We start from the raw sequence: 19,557 nt of genomic DNA, 5'->3' as shown, positions 1-19,557 counted from the left end.
ACCTTTGTGCATGATGTACTTTCAGGATGTAAGGATTTGTGGTTGTTTCTGTTATTCAGGGGACAATAATGACAAAGATGACAGGAATGGTGTTTACACCAATGGCCAGCTATGGGTTCAACGGCATCATATCATAGGGAGAACTATAGGGTAAGAGTCCTAGGGCCTGCTAGGATGATCCCCAGAATGAGAATGCAGTAGAATGAGGCCTGGCCTCGCCCAGCTGCTTCATGCAGAGAGGAATTTAACACATCCTGCACAATGCAGATGGTGGAATGTACTAAATGCTTCTGTCCACAAAAACCACAACAAAATGGGAATGTGATTGTGAAGGGTTGGGGCCTGTTATCATTGTATTACTGCCTTGTTCGAAACAGGGTGCTAACATCCTCAATTTAGTGAAATGCTGATGTTTTATCTCAAGTTCCAAGTAATAGGCCACTCAATGATCCAGCCCTGGGGCCAATCAAAATCAAAATATTGGACAGGCCTAGAGCAACAGGCTAGCCTTACCGTTCAAAATCTGGGCCCCAAACCAATCCAGTTGAGAGATGCACCTTCTTCGGCACAGCTTGTTCCTGCTGTTAATACACTGACCTATGCCTTTCTCTTGAGTTTCCTTTTTCTTGTTATTTTTTGTCTAATATTGAGAACTACGTAAAATCTGGTGCAGGTTTCTACCATATGTTGGTTGGGCAACCATTATTATGACTGAAAAGCCCGTTATCAAGGTTTGCTTACTTGAGAATTCTCATTCCTGCAGTTATGCATTGGCTATATGTGGGCATCTCTGTCTGTTTGCTGCTTTTATTTATAAATCATGCGCAATTACAAGCATGGATTGGTGACCCATCTGAGTTGACTTGGATTCGGTTGAGTCTGATCCAGTTTGCCACCACAAATCAAGTTGAGGAATAGAGGGTGACTTGGCTCAACTTGACCCAATCAAGTCCTGACTCAACTCCGGACTCAATGAGTCAGTCTTTTGGCAAAATTTTTTTAGTTGACAGAGGCGAAAAGGAGAGAACTGACTATTTCAGTGTCTGAAAGAACTGGTGCACACTGGCTGGTGGTTTCAACCTGCCTGAAATTGGCGAGGTTCAAAATATCGTTTGGTATTGGCTTATGAACTTATCATGACACAATCCCAAATTCCCAATACATCCTATGATGTTGTTAAAATTATTTGGGGAGGAATTTATTGACTATACATTTATCAGCGACACCTTCCAATGCATTTCTATCAGAATGAATTGGAAATATAAAACCGATGCAAGCAATACATCTCAATACAATGCCATGTCACAATATATAATTTTCATGATATTACAACTTATTGCGATGCACTTTCGATTCAATATTATGCATTTTGATGTTTTGATTGAACCTTTTAAATCTGATTGTTTCTTTATTTAGAAAGCACAGAAATTTGTCAAAAACTGGTTAATATCATCTGGTCGCCTTCCAACCTGCCAGGGTTAGGGGAGGAACTCGGACGGGGTTGATTCAGGTTGAGGGTCAGCCCAGGCCCAACCCGCAATCTGACCCAACATGGATTCCAACCTGAGGTGCCTAGCCCGACGTCCTCTATGCTCAACCCAACTCAACCTGACTCAGCCCAACCCACATACACGTGATTATCCCCAACCTGACATAACCTAACCTGAATTTGTTCAGCTCGAACCCAACCTGAAGACAAATCAGGTTGGTGTTTTCCGACCCAAACCCAACTCAGGGACCTTGATAACCTGACCCAACCTGAGCCAAGCTCGAGTTGGGTCAATCACCCAAACCCAAGTTGCAGCCCTATTCTAGTGTTTCTTTTGGTCAGTCAATGTTTATCGAGCCTGTGCTACAAATGGCAACTAATCGACTTAATATTGGCCACATACAAATTAATCCAGACTGTCAAGTCATGTGCCCCATCATGGATGGAGCACAACCTGAAGATACACTAAATTGGAAAAATTCTAACAGTTCAATTGGTGGCCATAAAATGGATGGTTGAGAGGAGAACAGCCAGCTGTCTGAGCTCAATAAATGAATCAGATAGTTAAGTTGTCCTATCATTTTCACTTCCAGGATATGCAACAATGACAACATGTCCAACGTTGGACCGTCTTTATTGATATCATTACACGCATGCCTGCGTATGTGGATGGGTTGCCGCCATATAATCAATGGTGACAGAACTTTCCTACCATGGCTAATTCCCTTTTGTGTTTGGGGAAATCCTAAGAAAAACCATGTAATATATTTTTTAACAGTTATAGAAAGATAAGGTGGCCCTTCTAACCCCTCTTAAAAAGCCATGTTAGTGTTTATTAACATGTGGTATTTGTGTTGCAGTATCTGCTGATTGGTGCTTTAGGCTTGCTAGCCATAACCTCCAAGGACTAATGGTGAGCCAAACTTGTGAAGTAAGCTCAGTTTTCAAAGAGAGGTGAAATATGGATTTTGTTAATGTTGTTGTGCATTGCCATGTAATACACCACTGCTTTTGTTTTTGCTAATGAATTGTGTCACCTCTATTATTTGATTAGCACATCGTGCTTGGTGAGTTTGTCTGACATGCATGGTAGAGATCTTAACCGTGTGCAAATATTCCCATTGGAATAATGCACAACAGATGGATTCAAGTGTAGTGTTGGGATTTCTTTTATGAATCCATTGAAAGGTTAGGATCATCCTGTAAATGATATTTTTGAGGCATGGTCCATACAAGGTGGGACACAACAGAAATGGTGTAAATCACCAAACCATAGGTCTGTTGAGTTCAACAATCACTCCATTAGTCTCTTCACTTCACCTTAGATGGAGAATGCTCAAAATTGCCAAGATTGGAATATCTCAGGGATCAATTTAGGACCTTTATCAGTTGACTATAGACCATTGACATATTTCTCATCTTAAATACCTACCTATATACCATAAATTGAAAGGTTGAGATCATCGTATCAAGGATATTTTTGAGGCATGGTCCATCAAAGGTGGAATATCTCAGGTGAAGAAACACTTTGCTTTTGGCTTTTTTATTTTCATTTTTTTTTTTTTTTGAAATATCCAAACAATCTTCCTTCTAATATCCATTTTCTCGTGCACGTGCGGCCCACTTGATGAGCGGACCAGCCTTAACTTTGGGGCTAGGGTACGTTGATGATGTACCAATGTGAGTGGTGGCTTGAATTCCAAACATGTGCCACAGCCTGCCTTTTCAATCTCCTCACATGTATTATACTGCACTTCTAATGCTAGTGATCTACTTGTGCAAGGTCAAACAAAAATCAGTATATGACAGAAGATTTTTTATTTTTAGGCATTAAATTAAAGTGTGGCTCTATACAAAAGCTGCATGAGTTCATTTTGGAACACTGGGCAAAATACCTACAAAAAGAAAAAAGAAAAAAAGAAGAAGGCATTTTGGTGTCTTTATTCAGATTTTAACTTGAAAAGTGGACAACGCTTTAAAGATACGCATTTAAGTATTGGTATCTAATTTTTTTTAGAAAGTAGGCGGAATGCCTCAAATAAAGATATTTGAGTGACTTTACTAAGATTTTTTATTTTAGAAAGTAGACAATATCTCAACTATGGGTACATAAATGTCCTTATAAAGAGTTTTAGCTTGAGAAAGTAGATAAAATACTTCAAAGATTGACATTTTTGTGAACTTACTCAAATTTTGAACATAAAAAGCTGGCAAAAATGACTCGATAGTTGTCGTTTTTGTACTCCTGCCTAGATAATCAACTTGAGAACCAGGCAAATGGCCTCAAGGCATTAACTTGGGTGAATTGTCTTAAGGATTTACTTTATGGCATCACTAAAAATTTTAACTTGACAAATGGAAAAAAATGCGTCTAGGATGGGCATTTAGAACTCTTACCTAGATTTTAAACTTCAAAAGTGGGCAAAATGCTAAAGAGGTGAAAATTTAGATTTTAACCAGGAGAGGCAAAATCCCCTTTCTTCTTCTTCTCCTCTCTCTCTCTTCCTTTTTTTTCTTTTTTCTTTTTTCTTTTTTTTAACACACTCACATCTACACCACATGGTCACTCAAACCCATGATTTTAGTGTTGAGACTCAATCTATCTACCATTGAGCCATAAAACCAAACACTGATAAAATGCCTCTGAATCGGTAATTTGGTGGTGCCCTTTTTCTGGAAACTGATAGTAACCATGTCTATTTCCATGCTGGGCTCTTTTAGATAACTTTAACCACATGAGCACGTTGCTAGTCGATCCTAACCGTATTTATTTGGAAGTGGAGCCCATCATTATTCCATCACAACCAGCGTGCGTTTGCACGTGGTGAGGAGGATGTGAAAATGCCTGGCGAAAATCATCAGGTGAGCCACGTGTGCATTGAATATATAGACGTGGGCCTTTCGTGTTGTTTACCTGGCACACCTGATGAGAAGACCGGCCTCAGTTTTGGGCTGCACATGTGAGATGAGCCACCAAACCACCTGCGCGGGTGCCATGGAGGGATGGCGACAGCCTGGTGGAGTCACCACATCCTAGGTGGTATTGGGATGTGGCGGGATTTGATTTGACCATGTGTCATTATTAGAGATGGGACGACATAGGACGCGGATTGCGTCCTACCTCCGGCCGTCTCCAGCTGGGCAAGGAGCACCTTGATGGGTCTTTTCCACACCTTCTATCCAATTTTTTCCTATAATTTTAAGGCATAAGCCCAAAAATGAGGATCCAGGGCCCAAGTGGACTACACAACGGGGATTAAACTCTTATCGTTGAAAACTTCTTTTGGAGCACAAAAGTTTTGGATGGAGCTGATATTTGTGTTTTCTCTTCATCCAGGTCTACGTAACTTTATAAATAGGTTGTATGGCAAATAAACATCACGGTGGGCAGTAAAAAAGTTTCAACGGTGAGAATCATTATCACCACTGCTTCCGGTGGACCCTTAGATCTGCCTCATTTTTAGTCCACTACCCTAAAATGATACGAAAAAAATGGATGGACAGTGTGGATAAGACCCATACTTCAAGGTGGCCACTCAAAGCTGCTGCCCGTTCCCAGCTGGAGACAAAAAACATGTGTGAAAGTTGTTGAATATGTGCCAGAAATGAGGGGCTGGGTTGATGTGTTGGGCACAGTGGGCCCAATCGTGATGTATGTGTTTACATCCATGCTACAGAAACCAAAATTGAAGCAGATCTAAATCTCAAGTGGACCACACTACAGAAAACAGTGGGATAACGACACCAACATTGAAACCTTTTTAGGGCCAACCTTAATGTTTATTTGTCATCCAACTTATTGATAAGATGATGCAGACCTTTTTAACGGCGGGCATTCAATCATCACTGTTTCCTGTGGTGTGGTTCACTTAAGCTTTGGATCTGCTTCATTTTTAGATTCATGCACTCACTTTAGGGGGGCAAAATAGATGGATGGTTTGGATATAAAATACGTATATCAGATTGAGGCCCGAAGCATCCAACACATCAACAAACCACCGCTTTCCGGTTGGTGTTCACAAATCCACGTCCAACTGTGCCAACTCTAATAATAGCACATTTGACTAAATATAATTCCACCATTAAAAAACTAGGAAGAGCAATGCCAAAACACACACGACGCAATAAGATACCTGAGACCTAACGCACCAAATGATATGGGCCTGTGGGATCCTCACCAAATTCTTTGGGCCCCATCATGATGTATGTGTCATATACACACTGTCCATCTATTTGAAACAGATCCAAAGCTCAAGTGGACGCATTACAGAAAAAAGTGGGACAGTGATGCCCACGTTGAAACCTTCCAAAGGCCCACCATGAAAGAAAGGAAAATAAAAATATCAGCTTGATCGAAAACTTGTGTGGCCCCCAAGAACTTTTAATGTTGGCATTCAATCCTCACTTCTGTTTTTTCTTTTTTCTTTTTTTGGTGGTGGGTTCAATTGAGCTTTGGATCTGCCACATTCTTTGGCACATGTCCTAAAATAATCTCTCCAAATGGACGGACGGTGTGGATAAACATATGGTGGCCCCCACAGAACTCGGTAACATCACTTCAGCAGCAAGATAACTACTGAGACCGTCAATAGCTAATCCGCGTGCATCCCTTGACTAATAAAATCAGGTTGATTCATACACATGCTTGTGGCCTCACAATCATCCAGCGAAGCTAGCTATATAATGAAATCAGATTGCGTACTGAGTTACTCAGTACTCTTTTATCGTACTGAGTAAACTCAGTTGGGTCCACTGTGAATGTATGTGGTTTATCCACACCATCCATCCATCCATTTTTTTTCTGCTAATTTTAAGGGTTGATCCCAAAATTGAAGTAAATCCAAAGCTCAAGTGGACCATGCCACAGGAAACAGCGTGGAATAATGATTTCCACTGTTGAAACCTTCCTAGGGCCCACAGTAATATTTAATTGTCATCCAACCTGTTCATAAGATCACAAAGACATGAATGAAGAGAAACCACAAACATCAGCTTGATCCAAAACTTCTGTGGCCTCCAAGAATTTTTCGATGGTAGAGGTTCAATCACACTCTTTCCAGTGGTGTGGTCCACTTGAGATTTGTACATGCTTCCGTTTTGGGCTAGAGCCCTAAAATTACCTGTTAATATGGATGAACGGAGTGGATAAAATAAATAAATAACGGTGGACCCCACAGAGTTTACTTAGTACGCTAAGGGTATTGAGTTACTCCGTACGAAATCCGTACTTTCATGATGAAATCGGGTTAATTCATCCATCATATGGGCCAGACTAATGTGTGGAAAATGGGGAAGCGGATTGTGTCCGGCCTCCACTGTCTCTAGATCTGTATGCAGGCCCATTCCTCGTGAGCCACTTATTTCTCCAAAACAAGAGGGACGCGGATTCGCTACTGAACTTGATAACAACGAGTATCGCTACTGAAGTGACATCACCACGTTCTGTTGGCCCCACCATGAAGTATGTATTGTATCCATACCGTTCATACATTTGGAGAGACCATTTTAGGGCATGATCCAAGGAATGAGGCAGATTCAATGTAAGATTCGTATATTAGACTGTACCATTTCGTAAACTTCCGCGATTCTTTTCGTCGAATTCTGGCAACCCGCAATCTATAATCAACGTTTGCGTGCGACCTTAAGTTGCATCTCGTATACCAGAGTTGACTCGACTCGAGACTTATACCCTAGTGACCGCGTTGTCGCCGCGGTTCCAACGCCGCGACTTATGCACCGATGCGATACCCAGGCCAGGAGTTATGGGTTCGCGTTCATCTTTAGGAAAACGCCGCACATTGCGAATTTCGAGAGAATCTCTACCATCTATCAGATCAATCTATCAATCAATCAAGTATACATCCCATCATAAGTCAAGTATCAACCCATACCTTACCCATCCCTCTCTCACCTAAAAGTCAACAACACCCATACCTTTCCATCCCATCTCTCACACAACACCACTCCACCCATCACTCACAAATCACTCACCCATTCCCTTTCATCCCATCACCTCTCTCTCTCTCTCTCTCTCAATCCATTTCCCAAGCAAACCAAGAGAGATCAATCGTCCAAGCTCTTCCCAAAGAAAGCTAAGTGTGGCCTACTCCCTACCACCCAATCTCCTATCTTAGCCATCTATACTTCATCAACCTCTATCAAAGAGAGAGCTTAGAAGCTTAGCATTCCAAGGAGCCAAGAAGGAGCGAAATCGGTGGGTGTTCATATCATTAGATCTTGATTTTGATATAAGACCCACTTGTGAAGGGACCCGTTTTGATGTATATGTTGTAAACAAAGAGAGGCCCATAGTGGCGGGGTCCCTTCACTATGCCGTCTCTCTCTCTCTCTCTCTTCCCTGTTTCCGGCCCACCATGATGCATGAATTTTATCTACGCTGTCCACGATCGAGCCCTCCTTGTTGACGTCTAGCGGACCGGCCCGCCCTGGCCGTCCGTTTTGGACAGACCCTGATAAAGGGAAGATACAAATATCAGTTTGATACAAACTAAGGTGGGCCACGTACATGTGGGACCCACCAAACGCTAGTGTCCATCCAAGTCGTCCGTCCAGAGGACGTTCAACACGCCTGGACAGCATAGGAAAACACAAATAACAACTTTATCTTATTAGGTGGGCCATACATGTGGGACCCACCTGATATATATATATATATATATATATATATATATGTTACATCCACACCATCTATCCCTGGGACAGTGGGACCCACTTTGCATGTGTGGGGGTCACCACCATCTAGGAACGTGGACCCTACAGATGCATGTATTCTGTATCCCCACCGTCCAATCTGTTGGATGATGGGATTCCACCATGATGTATGGGTTTTAATCCACTCCGTCCATCGACGTGGGACCCACCTTGAATGTATATATTGTATATCCAAACCGTTCATCTGCTGCCAACAACAGATAGCTATTGTCTGACATCAGCAAGGTCTGTGGGCCATCATGATATATGTGTTATATCCCAACCGTCCATTTGTAAGGACGTCAACAAGTTCTGTGGGTCCCGCCTGATATATTTGTTTCATCTTAGTCGTCCATCTGGATGGGACCCACCGTGATATGTGTGTTAGATCCAAACCGTCTATCAGACGAACCACACTGCAAATCAGTGGAGGATTGAATGTCTACCATTGGAACCGTTTGAGGTCATAGAAGTTCTGGATCAATATAAACTCTGTTTTTCCTCTTAATTCAGGTCCTTGTGACCTCATGAACAGATTAGATGGAAAATAAACGTTATGGTGCGCCCTGTGATTTGTTTAACAGTGAAAATTATTATCTCCACTATTATTTGTGGTGTGGTCCAGATGATTTTTCGATAAGATTCATTTTTCATTTTTTTGGGTAATGCTCCAAATGATCTCTAAAATAGATGAATGGTGTAGATAGTCCAATTAGGACGATAGGTCTTACTTGATGTATATAAGGCCCATTGTTGCGGCCCATGTGTTGCGCCCCATTTGATGTATATGAGGCCCATGTATTGCGGCCCATTTGTTGTATATGAGGCCCATATATTGCGGCCCATTTGATGTATATGAGGTCCTTGTATTGCGGCCCATTGTGATGTATATGAGGCTCGTATGAGTGAGGCTCATTGTGATGTATATGTGGCCCATTCGGTGAGGCCCAATATGATGTATATAAGGCTCATATGATGAGGCCCGATGTGATGTATATGAGGCCCATGAGTGAGACCCAATGTGATGCATATGTGGCCCATGAGTGAGGCCCATCGTGATGTGTATTAGGCCCTCGAGTGAGGCCCATGGTAATGTATATTAGGCCCTTGTGTGAGGCCATGGGCCCACTATACGTTTGGCTCTATGTGGGCCACTTCTTGGGAGCAATGTTAGTTAAATGTCCACATTGATGGGCGATGATAGTTAAATGTCCACATTGTGACCGTCCCTTAGGCCTTTGTTAGGCTCATTCTTATTATTCTGGGTCAAACCAAATCATTGGGCCCCATTGATATTGCATGATCCATCTGTTTGTTGGAATAACCCAAGATGTTGGGCCCCCATTGGTCGTTAGCAGGGTTATTTCTTTTATTTTGAAGTCCATCTAGGACCTATTTGGACCTCTTAGGGAATCTAGCGAGCTATATGATAAAATAGAGAAGGAACCTTTTCCGGATCCTTAAGTTTATAGGTAGGCCACCTAGGGTCAACCTTGATATGGGGAGAGTATACCATTATAAATCAGATTCATGGTTCTCCTGTGGACCCCGCTCAGTCAATAGGCCGGTTATCGATACCGATTACGAGCATGCTTAGTATAGTATCATGATACATGCCCATACGCATCATCTGCATGCTTGTGATGAGACGTGGTTGACCATCGCATATACCTTCGGACAAGTTGTTTATGAGACTCACTGATAGGCGGTGTTGTCCCTCATGAGCGCACGGTACGCGTAGGATTGATGCATGACTAGATTGTATGATTCATGCACCTTGCATTGTGTGATGTGGTTACTATACGCCCTAATAACATCAGGGCTGTGGCCTTAACAGGCACATCGTGGAGGGCTGGATTAGATACTGGAAATACTGTTATTAGCATTGGGGCACCATAAATGTCCTTGGGTGAAGATCCCTAAACCTGATGGTACCAGAAGACGACTCCAACGTCGAGACCGACTGGATACATGAGCGCACGAGGGCTGTATACCAGTAGGCCACATCTTCCACTGTGTCGTGGTCGGTTGGAAAGGGGTGTGACTTTACCCGCATAAGTGAGGGAGCAATATCTAGATTGAGTTTGACCAGCTTGAGAAATGGGTCCGCTATCGACGAGCCGGGCCCGATATTGGCAAGCGAATAGTGAGATCTCTTTCACTTACCCAGTTGTGTGTTCAAATAGGGGCGGCAAGCGCACGTAGAGTATACTAGACCCCAGTGATTGTCCAGAGTGAGATATGTACTGATATTTGATGCTCTAGCGATGAGCTGTATCGTTATGTGGATTCAGATGAGGACTGACCTGCCTGCGTTGCATCTCGCATATGACATTCGGCTACACAGGCCTCGCATCGCATGGCCTTGGTATAGCCGACATCATTCATGTATTGCATCGCATGACCTTGATATGGTCGACAACATTCATGCCTTGCATCGCATAGCCTTGGTATGACTGATAGTATTCATGGACTTATCAGCATATTTCCGCATTACTCTGATATTGCATACTTGATACTTGCCCTGTGCACATACTTACACTACCCTCTAAGCTTTTCGTAAGCTTACGCACGAACGTTGTGTGCAGGTGACGCTAAGACGTTAAGCAGCCTTGAGATTGGAGCGTGCGACAAACTTCTAAGGATTCTGATATCGTTATTGTATTTTCTTTTATGCATTGTACTTTAAAAATTTTTTATCATAGTGAATTTTGTAATGGTGTCTTAGTTATTGTTCGTGGGTTGTGCTTATGGTTACGCTTATTACGAATCAAATTCTTGTTGAAAATCCTCATTGTAAGATCCCAATATCGGAACCTGGTATATGGGTGTCAGAAGCCGAGAATGGAGTACTACAGAAGCTGTCGGCGCCAAATTCAACCATTGAAAATTTTGTGAGTCTGGTTTCCGAGTTTGGAGCGTGACATCCAAAGTTCAAATGGACCCTACCACAAAAAAAGTAAGGATTGAACACATACCATTAAAAATTTCTTTGGGCTACTCCATATATTTTTTTTAAGTTATAAACAAGTTAGATTTCAAATAAAAATCATGGTAGGCCCTGGGAAGGTTTCAATGGTGGCATCACGGTCCCCACTGTTTTCTGTGGGGTCCACTTGAACTTTGTATCTTCCTCGTTCTTTGTATAATGCCTTAAAATGATATCTCCAAATGGATGGCCGGTGTGGATACAACACATTCATCATAGTGGGGCCCACATAACGTAGTGAGGTCACTTCAGTAGCCGAGTCGCTACTGTTGGGTTCAGTAGCTAATCCGCGTCCAAACAAGAGATCGAAGAGATTTTAACAAGTCAACAGAGTGTGCGACTTTATTCCTCCTTCCCTACAAGCCAACAGAGTTTGAGAATTCTGCTGATCCAAGTGATCTATCTGTTTATCCACGCCGTCCATCCCTTCTCTCAGATCATTTTAAGGTGCTAAAGTGGACCGCACCAAATACTAAGCTCGGGCTACATAAAATGCACGAAGCATTAAAAGCAAGAGTCATCTCTGGTGTAGTCCATTCCAGCGTTGGATCTGCCTCATTTGTGGGCTCGTACCTCAAAATGATCTGAGAGAAGGGATGGACAGTGTGGATAAACAAATACATGAACGCGTCCCCCGCCCACCAAAGAATCCCCCCACCAAAAAAAAAAAAAAAAAACAGATCTGCCCGTGCCTTGCTATAGATGGCCGGGTGAATCCGCTTCCAGATAATGGATAGTTGGAAAATCACCAGCGACCTATACATCATTTACACGAGTAGGGTAGAAAAATGCGAAGTTTAAGATGTACACATGCTACAATGAAGCAATAGGCATGTGAACACTTTAAGACGCCGGATCCAGAATGCGTCCATTGCCACTTAACAGCACCTCAGGTTAGGCAGATGCATCGATCAAGCTAAAAATTAACTGAAAGGCCACATTATGACGGGCATGTGGTAAAAACGTCGCAGTCTTGACTGTTGCACTAACAGTTTCTCGACCGTTCAAAATGGGTGACGGGTTGAATTGAGTTCCAAATTCAGTGTATTCTACGGCCTATGGACCCCATGGCTAAGCCAAATTATGTAAAAATAAATGTACCAATCAAAGGCTTGTTTTGCCCATCATTACTTGGGGCCCAACCCAATCACTTGGCCCACTTGCAATTCATGCTCATTGATCTAAATGGCATTCATTCATGCATCCCTGCAAGCATAGCCAAAAATAAAATGGCCCAATGAAATGTCCAGTTATTCCGAAAACAATTGCCCAATCAAATGAATGGTTCAGATTACCGAGACACCAGTGTATGCTGGAAAAACGGTAGTCACAAATCTCGCTTAGCTAAGCCAGGACGTTAAGCTCAGCCTCCAATATGAAGCGACTTTATACTTGCTAGTGAATCGGGCAACGGTGGCTCACCTTACATGAAGAGTGTAGTGGCGCTGGGTAGAAACCACGACCTGGATGGGTGACATTACAAAACCACTGCCCATCCAGTTGCAAGTTTCCCTACTTGGATAGGCTGTCATCTGTCCATCAAACCACAGATCGGATAGCCACACAGATCTGACACCCTTAATTTGGGGGCATGGCCATAAAACTCAGTGGCCTCCCAAATCAACAGTCATAAAAAACATAAGCCATGTGTACCACCTGCACGACGGAGATGTGCAAAACCTCAGAATTTGATGGCGTGTTTGCATGGTCTGTGTCACAGAATTCGATGGCAGGCATGCATCCATTTTAAACCAGTGCTTTGGAAATAAATAACCTACAATAGGTGGTTGTTTGATTAATTCAAACTAGGAGGAATTTACCAAGGCCTCTAATTGAATGCACAAATAACCTCCCTGACTGCTGCTGCTGCTGCCGCCACCATCAAAGTCCCAAACAAGAACAACTTGCACCACGAGCTTCACTTCAAGTCATCATAATTTGGAAACATTGAAACTGTTTAAATCAAATTCATTCATGGTTGAAAAGAGACGTCTACTTCTCACAAACTTTCCTAGGAACCTTCTGTATGTATATCACAAACCTGACCTGCCAAAAGAAAGGGAGAAAAAAATGAACAGGTTTTCTTAGAACAATTAGGCATAATATTAGGGTCCATGTCCAGGGGCAGCGTTCCAAGCTCCACAAACAACCAGCTGGGTCAGGCTCAAGTTAGACAATATTTTAATGAACGCCCAGCTGGGTTCCATTCACAATTGATACAAGTCGGTTCAAATTTTGGTGACTCGGACCCAAAACTCGGCCGAGTCAACTCGACTTGACGTGAGCTCCAGCTGACTGACAAGGGAACTCACTACTAACCATTACTTGACTTTGGTTCGGCAAGACACATTGGGCTGGCCCAATGACTCTATCAACTTGATGTGACTTGGCATGACTCAAAGTTGAGTGTATTTGTTTTAGTAAAAGAAAAGAGGGCGGACACAGCTCAAGATCTCCAAGCAATGAGCTGAAGCATTCCACCAACAGAATCAGCAACAGGCACTTGTTTATCTTGCCTTCATTTATACATTTGTATATCGATTCTACATCTTGTAGTTTATTTATGAAATATCAAGTCAATATGAGTAAAGACTGGTTTAACTCAATCCAGCTGGACATTGAGTCACGTCCAGTTTTCGAATTCTTGAAGTTGGCAGACAAGACAGTTCATGCATATGACACCACATGTACTAGCATGGGACAGGCACGAGGCTCCTAGTCCCATCCATCTCTCATCAGGATTGACCATGCATATGCCCAGGCCAAAGAAGATAAGGTCAGTCTGTAACCAAGTGATATGCAGTTTATGAACAAATGTAGGACTGAAGAAAACTTGGCTGAAATTTCCTAGCTCACCACCTATTTCTAACACTGCCCCCCAAGTTGGCCGGCCTGGACATTCTACCTAACTGCCACGCTGGTGGCAGACAGGGAGGATGGGAAGATGGTATCCCTCCCTTGTAGTGTCAGCTTACAAACACCATACCGAGGAATGAAATAAAAATTTCCAGGGGATAAAAAACATACAAATAAACAAATAAATACCATGATATCAAACACAATATCCAAGGAGATCATCTATTTGCTGCACCAAGCACTGGTGTTCAATTCCATGAGTTCCCACAAAAAATAGATCCGCGGCACGATGGTCCGTGACCCTGGTCGTTCTTTGGACAGGTGCACCAGTAGAACAATATTGGCAAAGTTGAGCTTTGAACAGGACAGTTCCGACAATAGAATGGTTAGAGCTTTGCAATCCACAATATTAGTCAGTGGTCCCAACTGATGAATGGTCTGAATATTCAGATATAGGGTGATAACTGATCGTATTCTGCGATCGATTCTGAGGATGCACAGATATAAACCTTGCTTTGATACCCACAGTCAAGAAGCAGTTTTTGCTGTAATAGACTGACAGCTGTGCCATTTCTATCTTATGCATGCATGGAACCATAAAAGCATGTATTTACATTCTGCAAGTGGGGTTCATGAATTGGGTTCAAGAGTTTGGATCTCACCTTTGGAGAGCATGTGGAGGCATGGACAGCTTACAGAGCACCATCACTTTTCGCCCTCGCTTGGTGGCTTATCTTCATCTTTCTTTTGCTGTGAGTTAGAAAAAATCAAACAAATGCACAACAGTTACATACAATCAGTACAAACTATGGACAAATATAACACAATAAAAAAAGGGTCAAAGTGATGACATAAAATTTATGTAACATCATTACAGAGGAAATATTGCCATTGTTACAAAAATCAGTCACAATAAGGCTGTATGTAATGGCCATACCTAAATTACATCGGCCACCTCCCATCACACAATGCAGGGTGAACCGGTCCATTTCCAAAAAGAAACGGGCACATATCAGCTGATACAGGCTGATACAGCCCATAGGTGAACCAGTTCGTTTCCAGAAAGAAAGTGGGGCATATCAGCCTGTATCAGCTGCTACACCCCATATCTGCAGCTATACTGGGCCAATACAGCCAATAAAGGGCCCATTTCAAAATTTGCAACCCACTGAGGAAACTTAAAAACACATTTTATCTAGGCTTATTTTTGGGATCAAAACTCTCTCCCCTCTCTCTCTGTTTGTTATTTTCATTTCTTTTTGTTGTATTTCGATATAATGGGCCCTAATCTATAAAACCATGCTTGATTTGTATTCGATTAGGGCTTATTTCATTTTCAGCAGGTCAAGCCAACAGACAACATTCTTATCAAAGAGCAGTCTGATACACCATTGCATACATGTTAAAAAACATATTTTGTTTTGCATTTTGTTAATTACCTATTTTCTTGATGATTTTTCAAAAAAATTTGGGCAAAGGATTTTCTGGCCAATAAGGTCCTGCATTGTTGTATACGGGTCCACTAAACCCTGTATCGTATCGTTTTCGGGCCAAGCCGATACGTTGACCAATTCCATTCTTTGAAGCCTTGAATAGTGCTGTCACAAGCTTAGTATGGGGCAAAAAGGATAGGAATAAATGCTGTCCTTGGCACAGAACAATCGCATGGAACCATCCATGACATTTGAGTTCATAAAACTAGGCCTTGGACGACTTTGCTTCCTGCTTGATGTAACACAATTGAAAGAACTGAACTAGAGTTGAATCGAATTGAATATGTACCACCTTGATGATCAACTTCTCCAATGCAATAGCACGAAATTGATTTCTAGGCCTAAATCATGAACTGTGGGATAACCAAATAGTTGCCAGGATCTCCAGAACTCTGAAAACTAGGCTTATCACAAGAACAAAATCAAGAATGGGCTCTGTGATGGCCTTGAAGACTTTGATCACATATGGAAACAGATGAAATGTGGTACAAGGGCAAGCACTTTCTCCTTTTACATGCCCATGCCTTTCTTTTATACAAATTATCACCCACCATCCCTTGGATCATCAATGCCCACAGTTCTAAAAATTGAGGAAACAAGTGCCCCTACTAAGAAGCTATTCTGATGAGGCTTTGGATAATGGTGCCCGTGTACATTCAGTGTAATGAATGGTTCAAACATGGAGACGATTTTACAAGAAGCAACTTCATCCCACCTATCGAAGGGACTAGTCACCTTTTACAGTAGAGGTGATATGCATACAAAGGTTGCTCTTATGTAAGGATGGTAAAGAGACTCATTTTGGTTGCTGGTTTTGGCTTTATGTAGTTTGTGATGATTCATGTTAATGTTTCACTTGCTAATACGCAAATACAAACAAAATATCGTTGTTATTCATATCTTTTTTTTAAATATTTCTCTTGCTTTTACTTAGTTTACCCTATATAATATTTAATACTTTACAATTTTCTATTTTCCACTCATAAAATGACCCAAAATCATGAGGCTCACATATCAGCACCTTAAGGCTGGTAAAACGGCTCGTCTCGCTTTGTGACTATAATAAAACAATGAATTGAAGGAGTCCCTTTAGTTCTATTTGATGCATGGCAAAGGCTCCGAATAAAGCTCAAATGTAAAAATACCATTGCTTGAAAAACAATGAATTGGAGGAGTCCCATGTAGTTCTAATTAAATTTCTTCTGTGAATTTTGTGACGTATTGTCTACAACATTGTACCCGTAGGAGTTTTGTGCTCTCATTGCGAGTCCCAAGCCCAAGCAAGGAGGGTTGTGTCAATTTGGCAGCCGATGTTGAACTTATGCCATAACTTCCAACATGAATCCATCCCTTGAAAGAGTGGAATGGTGGAACAGGATTCAATGTAGCCAACCTCAATTAATTGGGAGGAGGCTTAGATGATGACGATGATTAATTCTTCTGGGAACCAACTGTTCTCCACAATTGAATGGACCAGTATTGTGTTTCATAAATATAACAGAACTAAAAGTGAGTTTTCTATCGTAATATAGACTCTTGTAAGTTGGCACCAACTATAGACCAATCAGCCTAAGATGATATGGGAGGAATAAATGTATTTTCACAGATGAGATCTCATTTAATGACTATGAACTCGAGAAGTGTGGCTTTAAAGATGCCTGCAAACATTAAACGAAAAGATGAAAAAAAATTCCTGCTAGATGCCCCTTTGCAATATATGGATCATCCTTGATATATAGATTGAATGATATTCTCAAGCCGTAATATATACCAGCAAAACAGGCTCAAATCATATTCGGAATCATCAGTTTTAGAAACAAGAGGCCATATTACAGCCAGGTTAACATGGGATATCCATTCCAATAAGAAAAGTTAATAAGTTGGGAGACAAATATTCATGGCAAAGTGGCCATAGAGCAACAAATTTAGTTTTGTGGAAAAACCAATTGGGAACAACACATAATGTAAGATTCAGGTATATACAGGCGACTCACTTAGTATCACATGCACTCACCTCTGTTTGACCTTGAAGAGATGCCAGCAAATCCTTAACTGAAGGATCATTAGGGTCAACTCCAGGAAGCTGAAAGGGCAAATATTGGATCATGTAATCAATAACAAGCTTGAAACCGATGACCATTGAAACGATGATTACAGGTCAGAACACATACCGAAGCAAGAATAGATGACATGAAAGATTGGTCACCAAGCACCTTGCTCATGTCATTCTGGCTAGCTGTATCTTTTGCACTGTCCTGCACAGACATTTGAAGGGCTGCATATAGCCGCAGAGAGGAGTCAGCAATCAAAGAAAAAGAAACAGGCCGTCGCCATGTCAACAGCATTAGGCCTAGTCATTTTATCGAAATAATTAACACAGTGAAAAAGATCACGGTAAGCAGCAGTTCAACATCCCTACACAATAGAGCACACATGGCTACCAGCAAAAAAAATGCATACACACAAGTGCGCAAAAAACCTGGGCACAAACATACACGTGACCACAATAGTAGAAAGAACACAGCTTTGTGTGGTTTCCTACACTGCAAAAACTACAATGCAACATCAAAATCTGTCAACCAATATAGCAGGTAAAAATGATGAAAAAGAGTTTTTGGCTGGAAGTATGCACACTGCACATGTTCTTTGGGAAAACAACTGGTGCATGGAGACAAACGCTGGCTTATAGGCTCTGCCCTCAGTTTTGGGAGAGCTCTGGAACTCAGCTATCAATGCTGGAGGAGGCTGGGGCAGGTGCATGAGCCAGAATGACAACAAATACAGAATAAAATACTCTAGATCCAATGGCCCAACTCTGTAATTACTTGGAAAAATCCAGCGTGAACAGTAATTTGATCACCCAATACATGAGAATGTATCTAATTATGCCTCATGTGAATTATTATCCCTTGAGCTAATATTATAAGTATGCTTCTTCCATCATGGCGCTCATGACAAGGCCTTTTTTGTGTTTTGTAGTCCAGTGGATCCTTTTTGTCAGTACTTTGCAATTTCATTATCATTGACCCAACCCTCTATGGCCCTACCTTGGTAAATGGAGTCTTCTGACTGAGAAACACAGCTTTCATGTGATGGCTATGAAAAATAAAACTCTAGCAAATGATCAAATGGCACACTGATTTCTTTTCCATGTTAAATCTGTTTCTACTGGTTGTTAAAATGTGTTTCATGAGAGGTAATTGAGGAAACACCTCTCAGTTTATGGTTCCGAGTCACTAGCAAATAGTTATGGTCGAACACAATTGAGCTTTTATGATTTGGTAAAAATAGATTCACCAGAATAGAACAGGAAACCCACAAATTCCCATACCTAGTATTCTCTTACATTTCTTTTGCCTCTTTGTGAGCATCGGGCCTGCCTCATTTAATATCTAAACAGTACATGTTGTAAATAATCATAAGGACAAGTACAAGTGACAAATCATTCATATTAACACCCAGATACTTCAAAATAGGTAAGGTAACCATATTATATTTGGGTCTAAACAATATGAAGTGCAAAAGGCAGTTGTTTTAATGATGTGCTTGGTTATTATTTGAGAAGAATACTCCTACAGGGCAATGTTTCCCCTTTTATGTACCATATCATACTTTATATTTTATAGATTAACATCATCCATATTTAGATACCCATAGCTGTAAATATATGTTTTTGAGGTTGTATATGAGGTGTTCTCGCACCACGAGAAATGCATTTCAACCATTTTTACCTCGACTCTATTTCTTCTCCTCCCTTTTTCTCTCCATTAGCATGTCCCGAGATCCTACAACATGGTATCAGATAGTGTTCTCTGTGTGTGCATCTTCGTAAATTCTCTTGGGTAGAAGACCGTGTTGATTGCTGTGGGGCCCACCAATGGTGATTGAAGATGATGTTCGAAGGCTGATTACAATTAAGCTGTTTTTCCCAAACTTTTGCCCATTTCTTTCAGGATTTTTTGGCATTATCGGGCTAAGCCAGTCCAAAATATGGTTTCTGAAAAACCTGCAATATTTTC

The 19,557-nt window shown here is 41.6% G+C and overlaps 2 protein-coding genes across 5 annotated transcripts in view; one reads left to right on the top strand and one right to left on the bottom strand.

Moving 5' to 3' along the window:
- Window positions 1–2,545, top strand: part of LOC131243521 (uncharacterized) — a 33,957-nt gene extending 31,412 nt beyond the window's left edge. For all 3 annotated transcript variants that reach the window (XM_058242926.1, XM_058242924.1, XM_058242927.1), the window contains 3 exons: window positions 60–150; window positions 674–731; window positions 2,350–2,545. In XM_058242926.1, the coding sequence (XP_058098909.1) occupies window positions 60–150; window positions 674–731; window positions 2,350–2,400 (200 nt within the window). In that variant the 3' untranslated portion in view covers window positions 2,401–2,545. The remainder of the gene's footprint in view (window positions 1–59; window positions 151–673; window positions 732–2,349) is intronic.
- A 10,314-nt stretch (window positions 2,546–12,859) lies between these two features.
- LOC131243520 (26S proteasome non-ATPase regulatory subunit 4 homolog) overlaps window positions 12,860–19,557 on the bottom strand; it is a 29,474-nt gene continuing 22,776 nt past the window's right edge. Inside the window, exons 8-12 of one of the 2 annotated variants that reach the window (XR_009170107.1) lie at window positions 17,710–17,813; window positions 17,553–17,621; window positions 14,708–14,795; window positions 14,235–14,399; window positions 12,860–13,235 (exon numbers count right to left, since the gene is read on the bottom strand). Coding sequence is in view for 1 of the 2 variants with exons in the window: in XM_058242923.1 (XP_058098906.1) it covers window positions 14,751–14,795; window positions 17,553–17,621; window positions 17,710–17,813 (218 nt within the window). In the remaining variant the exon portion in view is untranslated. The remainder of the gene's footprint in view (window positions 13,236–14,234; window positions 14,400–14,707; window positions 14,796–17,552; window positions 17,622–17,709; window positions 17,814–19,557) is intronic. The other variant, XM_058242923.1, reaches the window with a different exon arrangement.

Source organism: Magnolia sinica, chromosome 4, assembly GCF_029962835.1.
Source record: "Magnolia sinica isolate HGM2019 chromosome 4, MsV1, whole genome shotgun sequence".
Lineage (NCBI taxonomy): Eukaryota > Viridiplantae > Streptophyta > Magnoliopsida > Magnoliales > Magnoliaceae > Magnolia > Magnolia sinica.
This window is presented reverse-complemented; position numbering and strand designations above follow the sequence as displayed.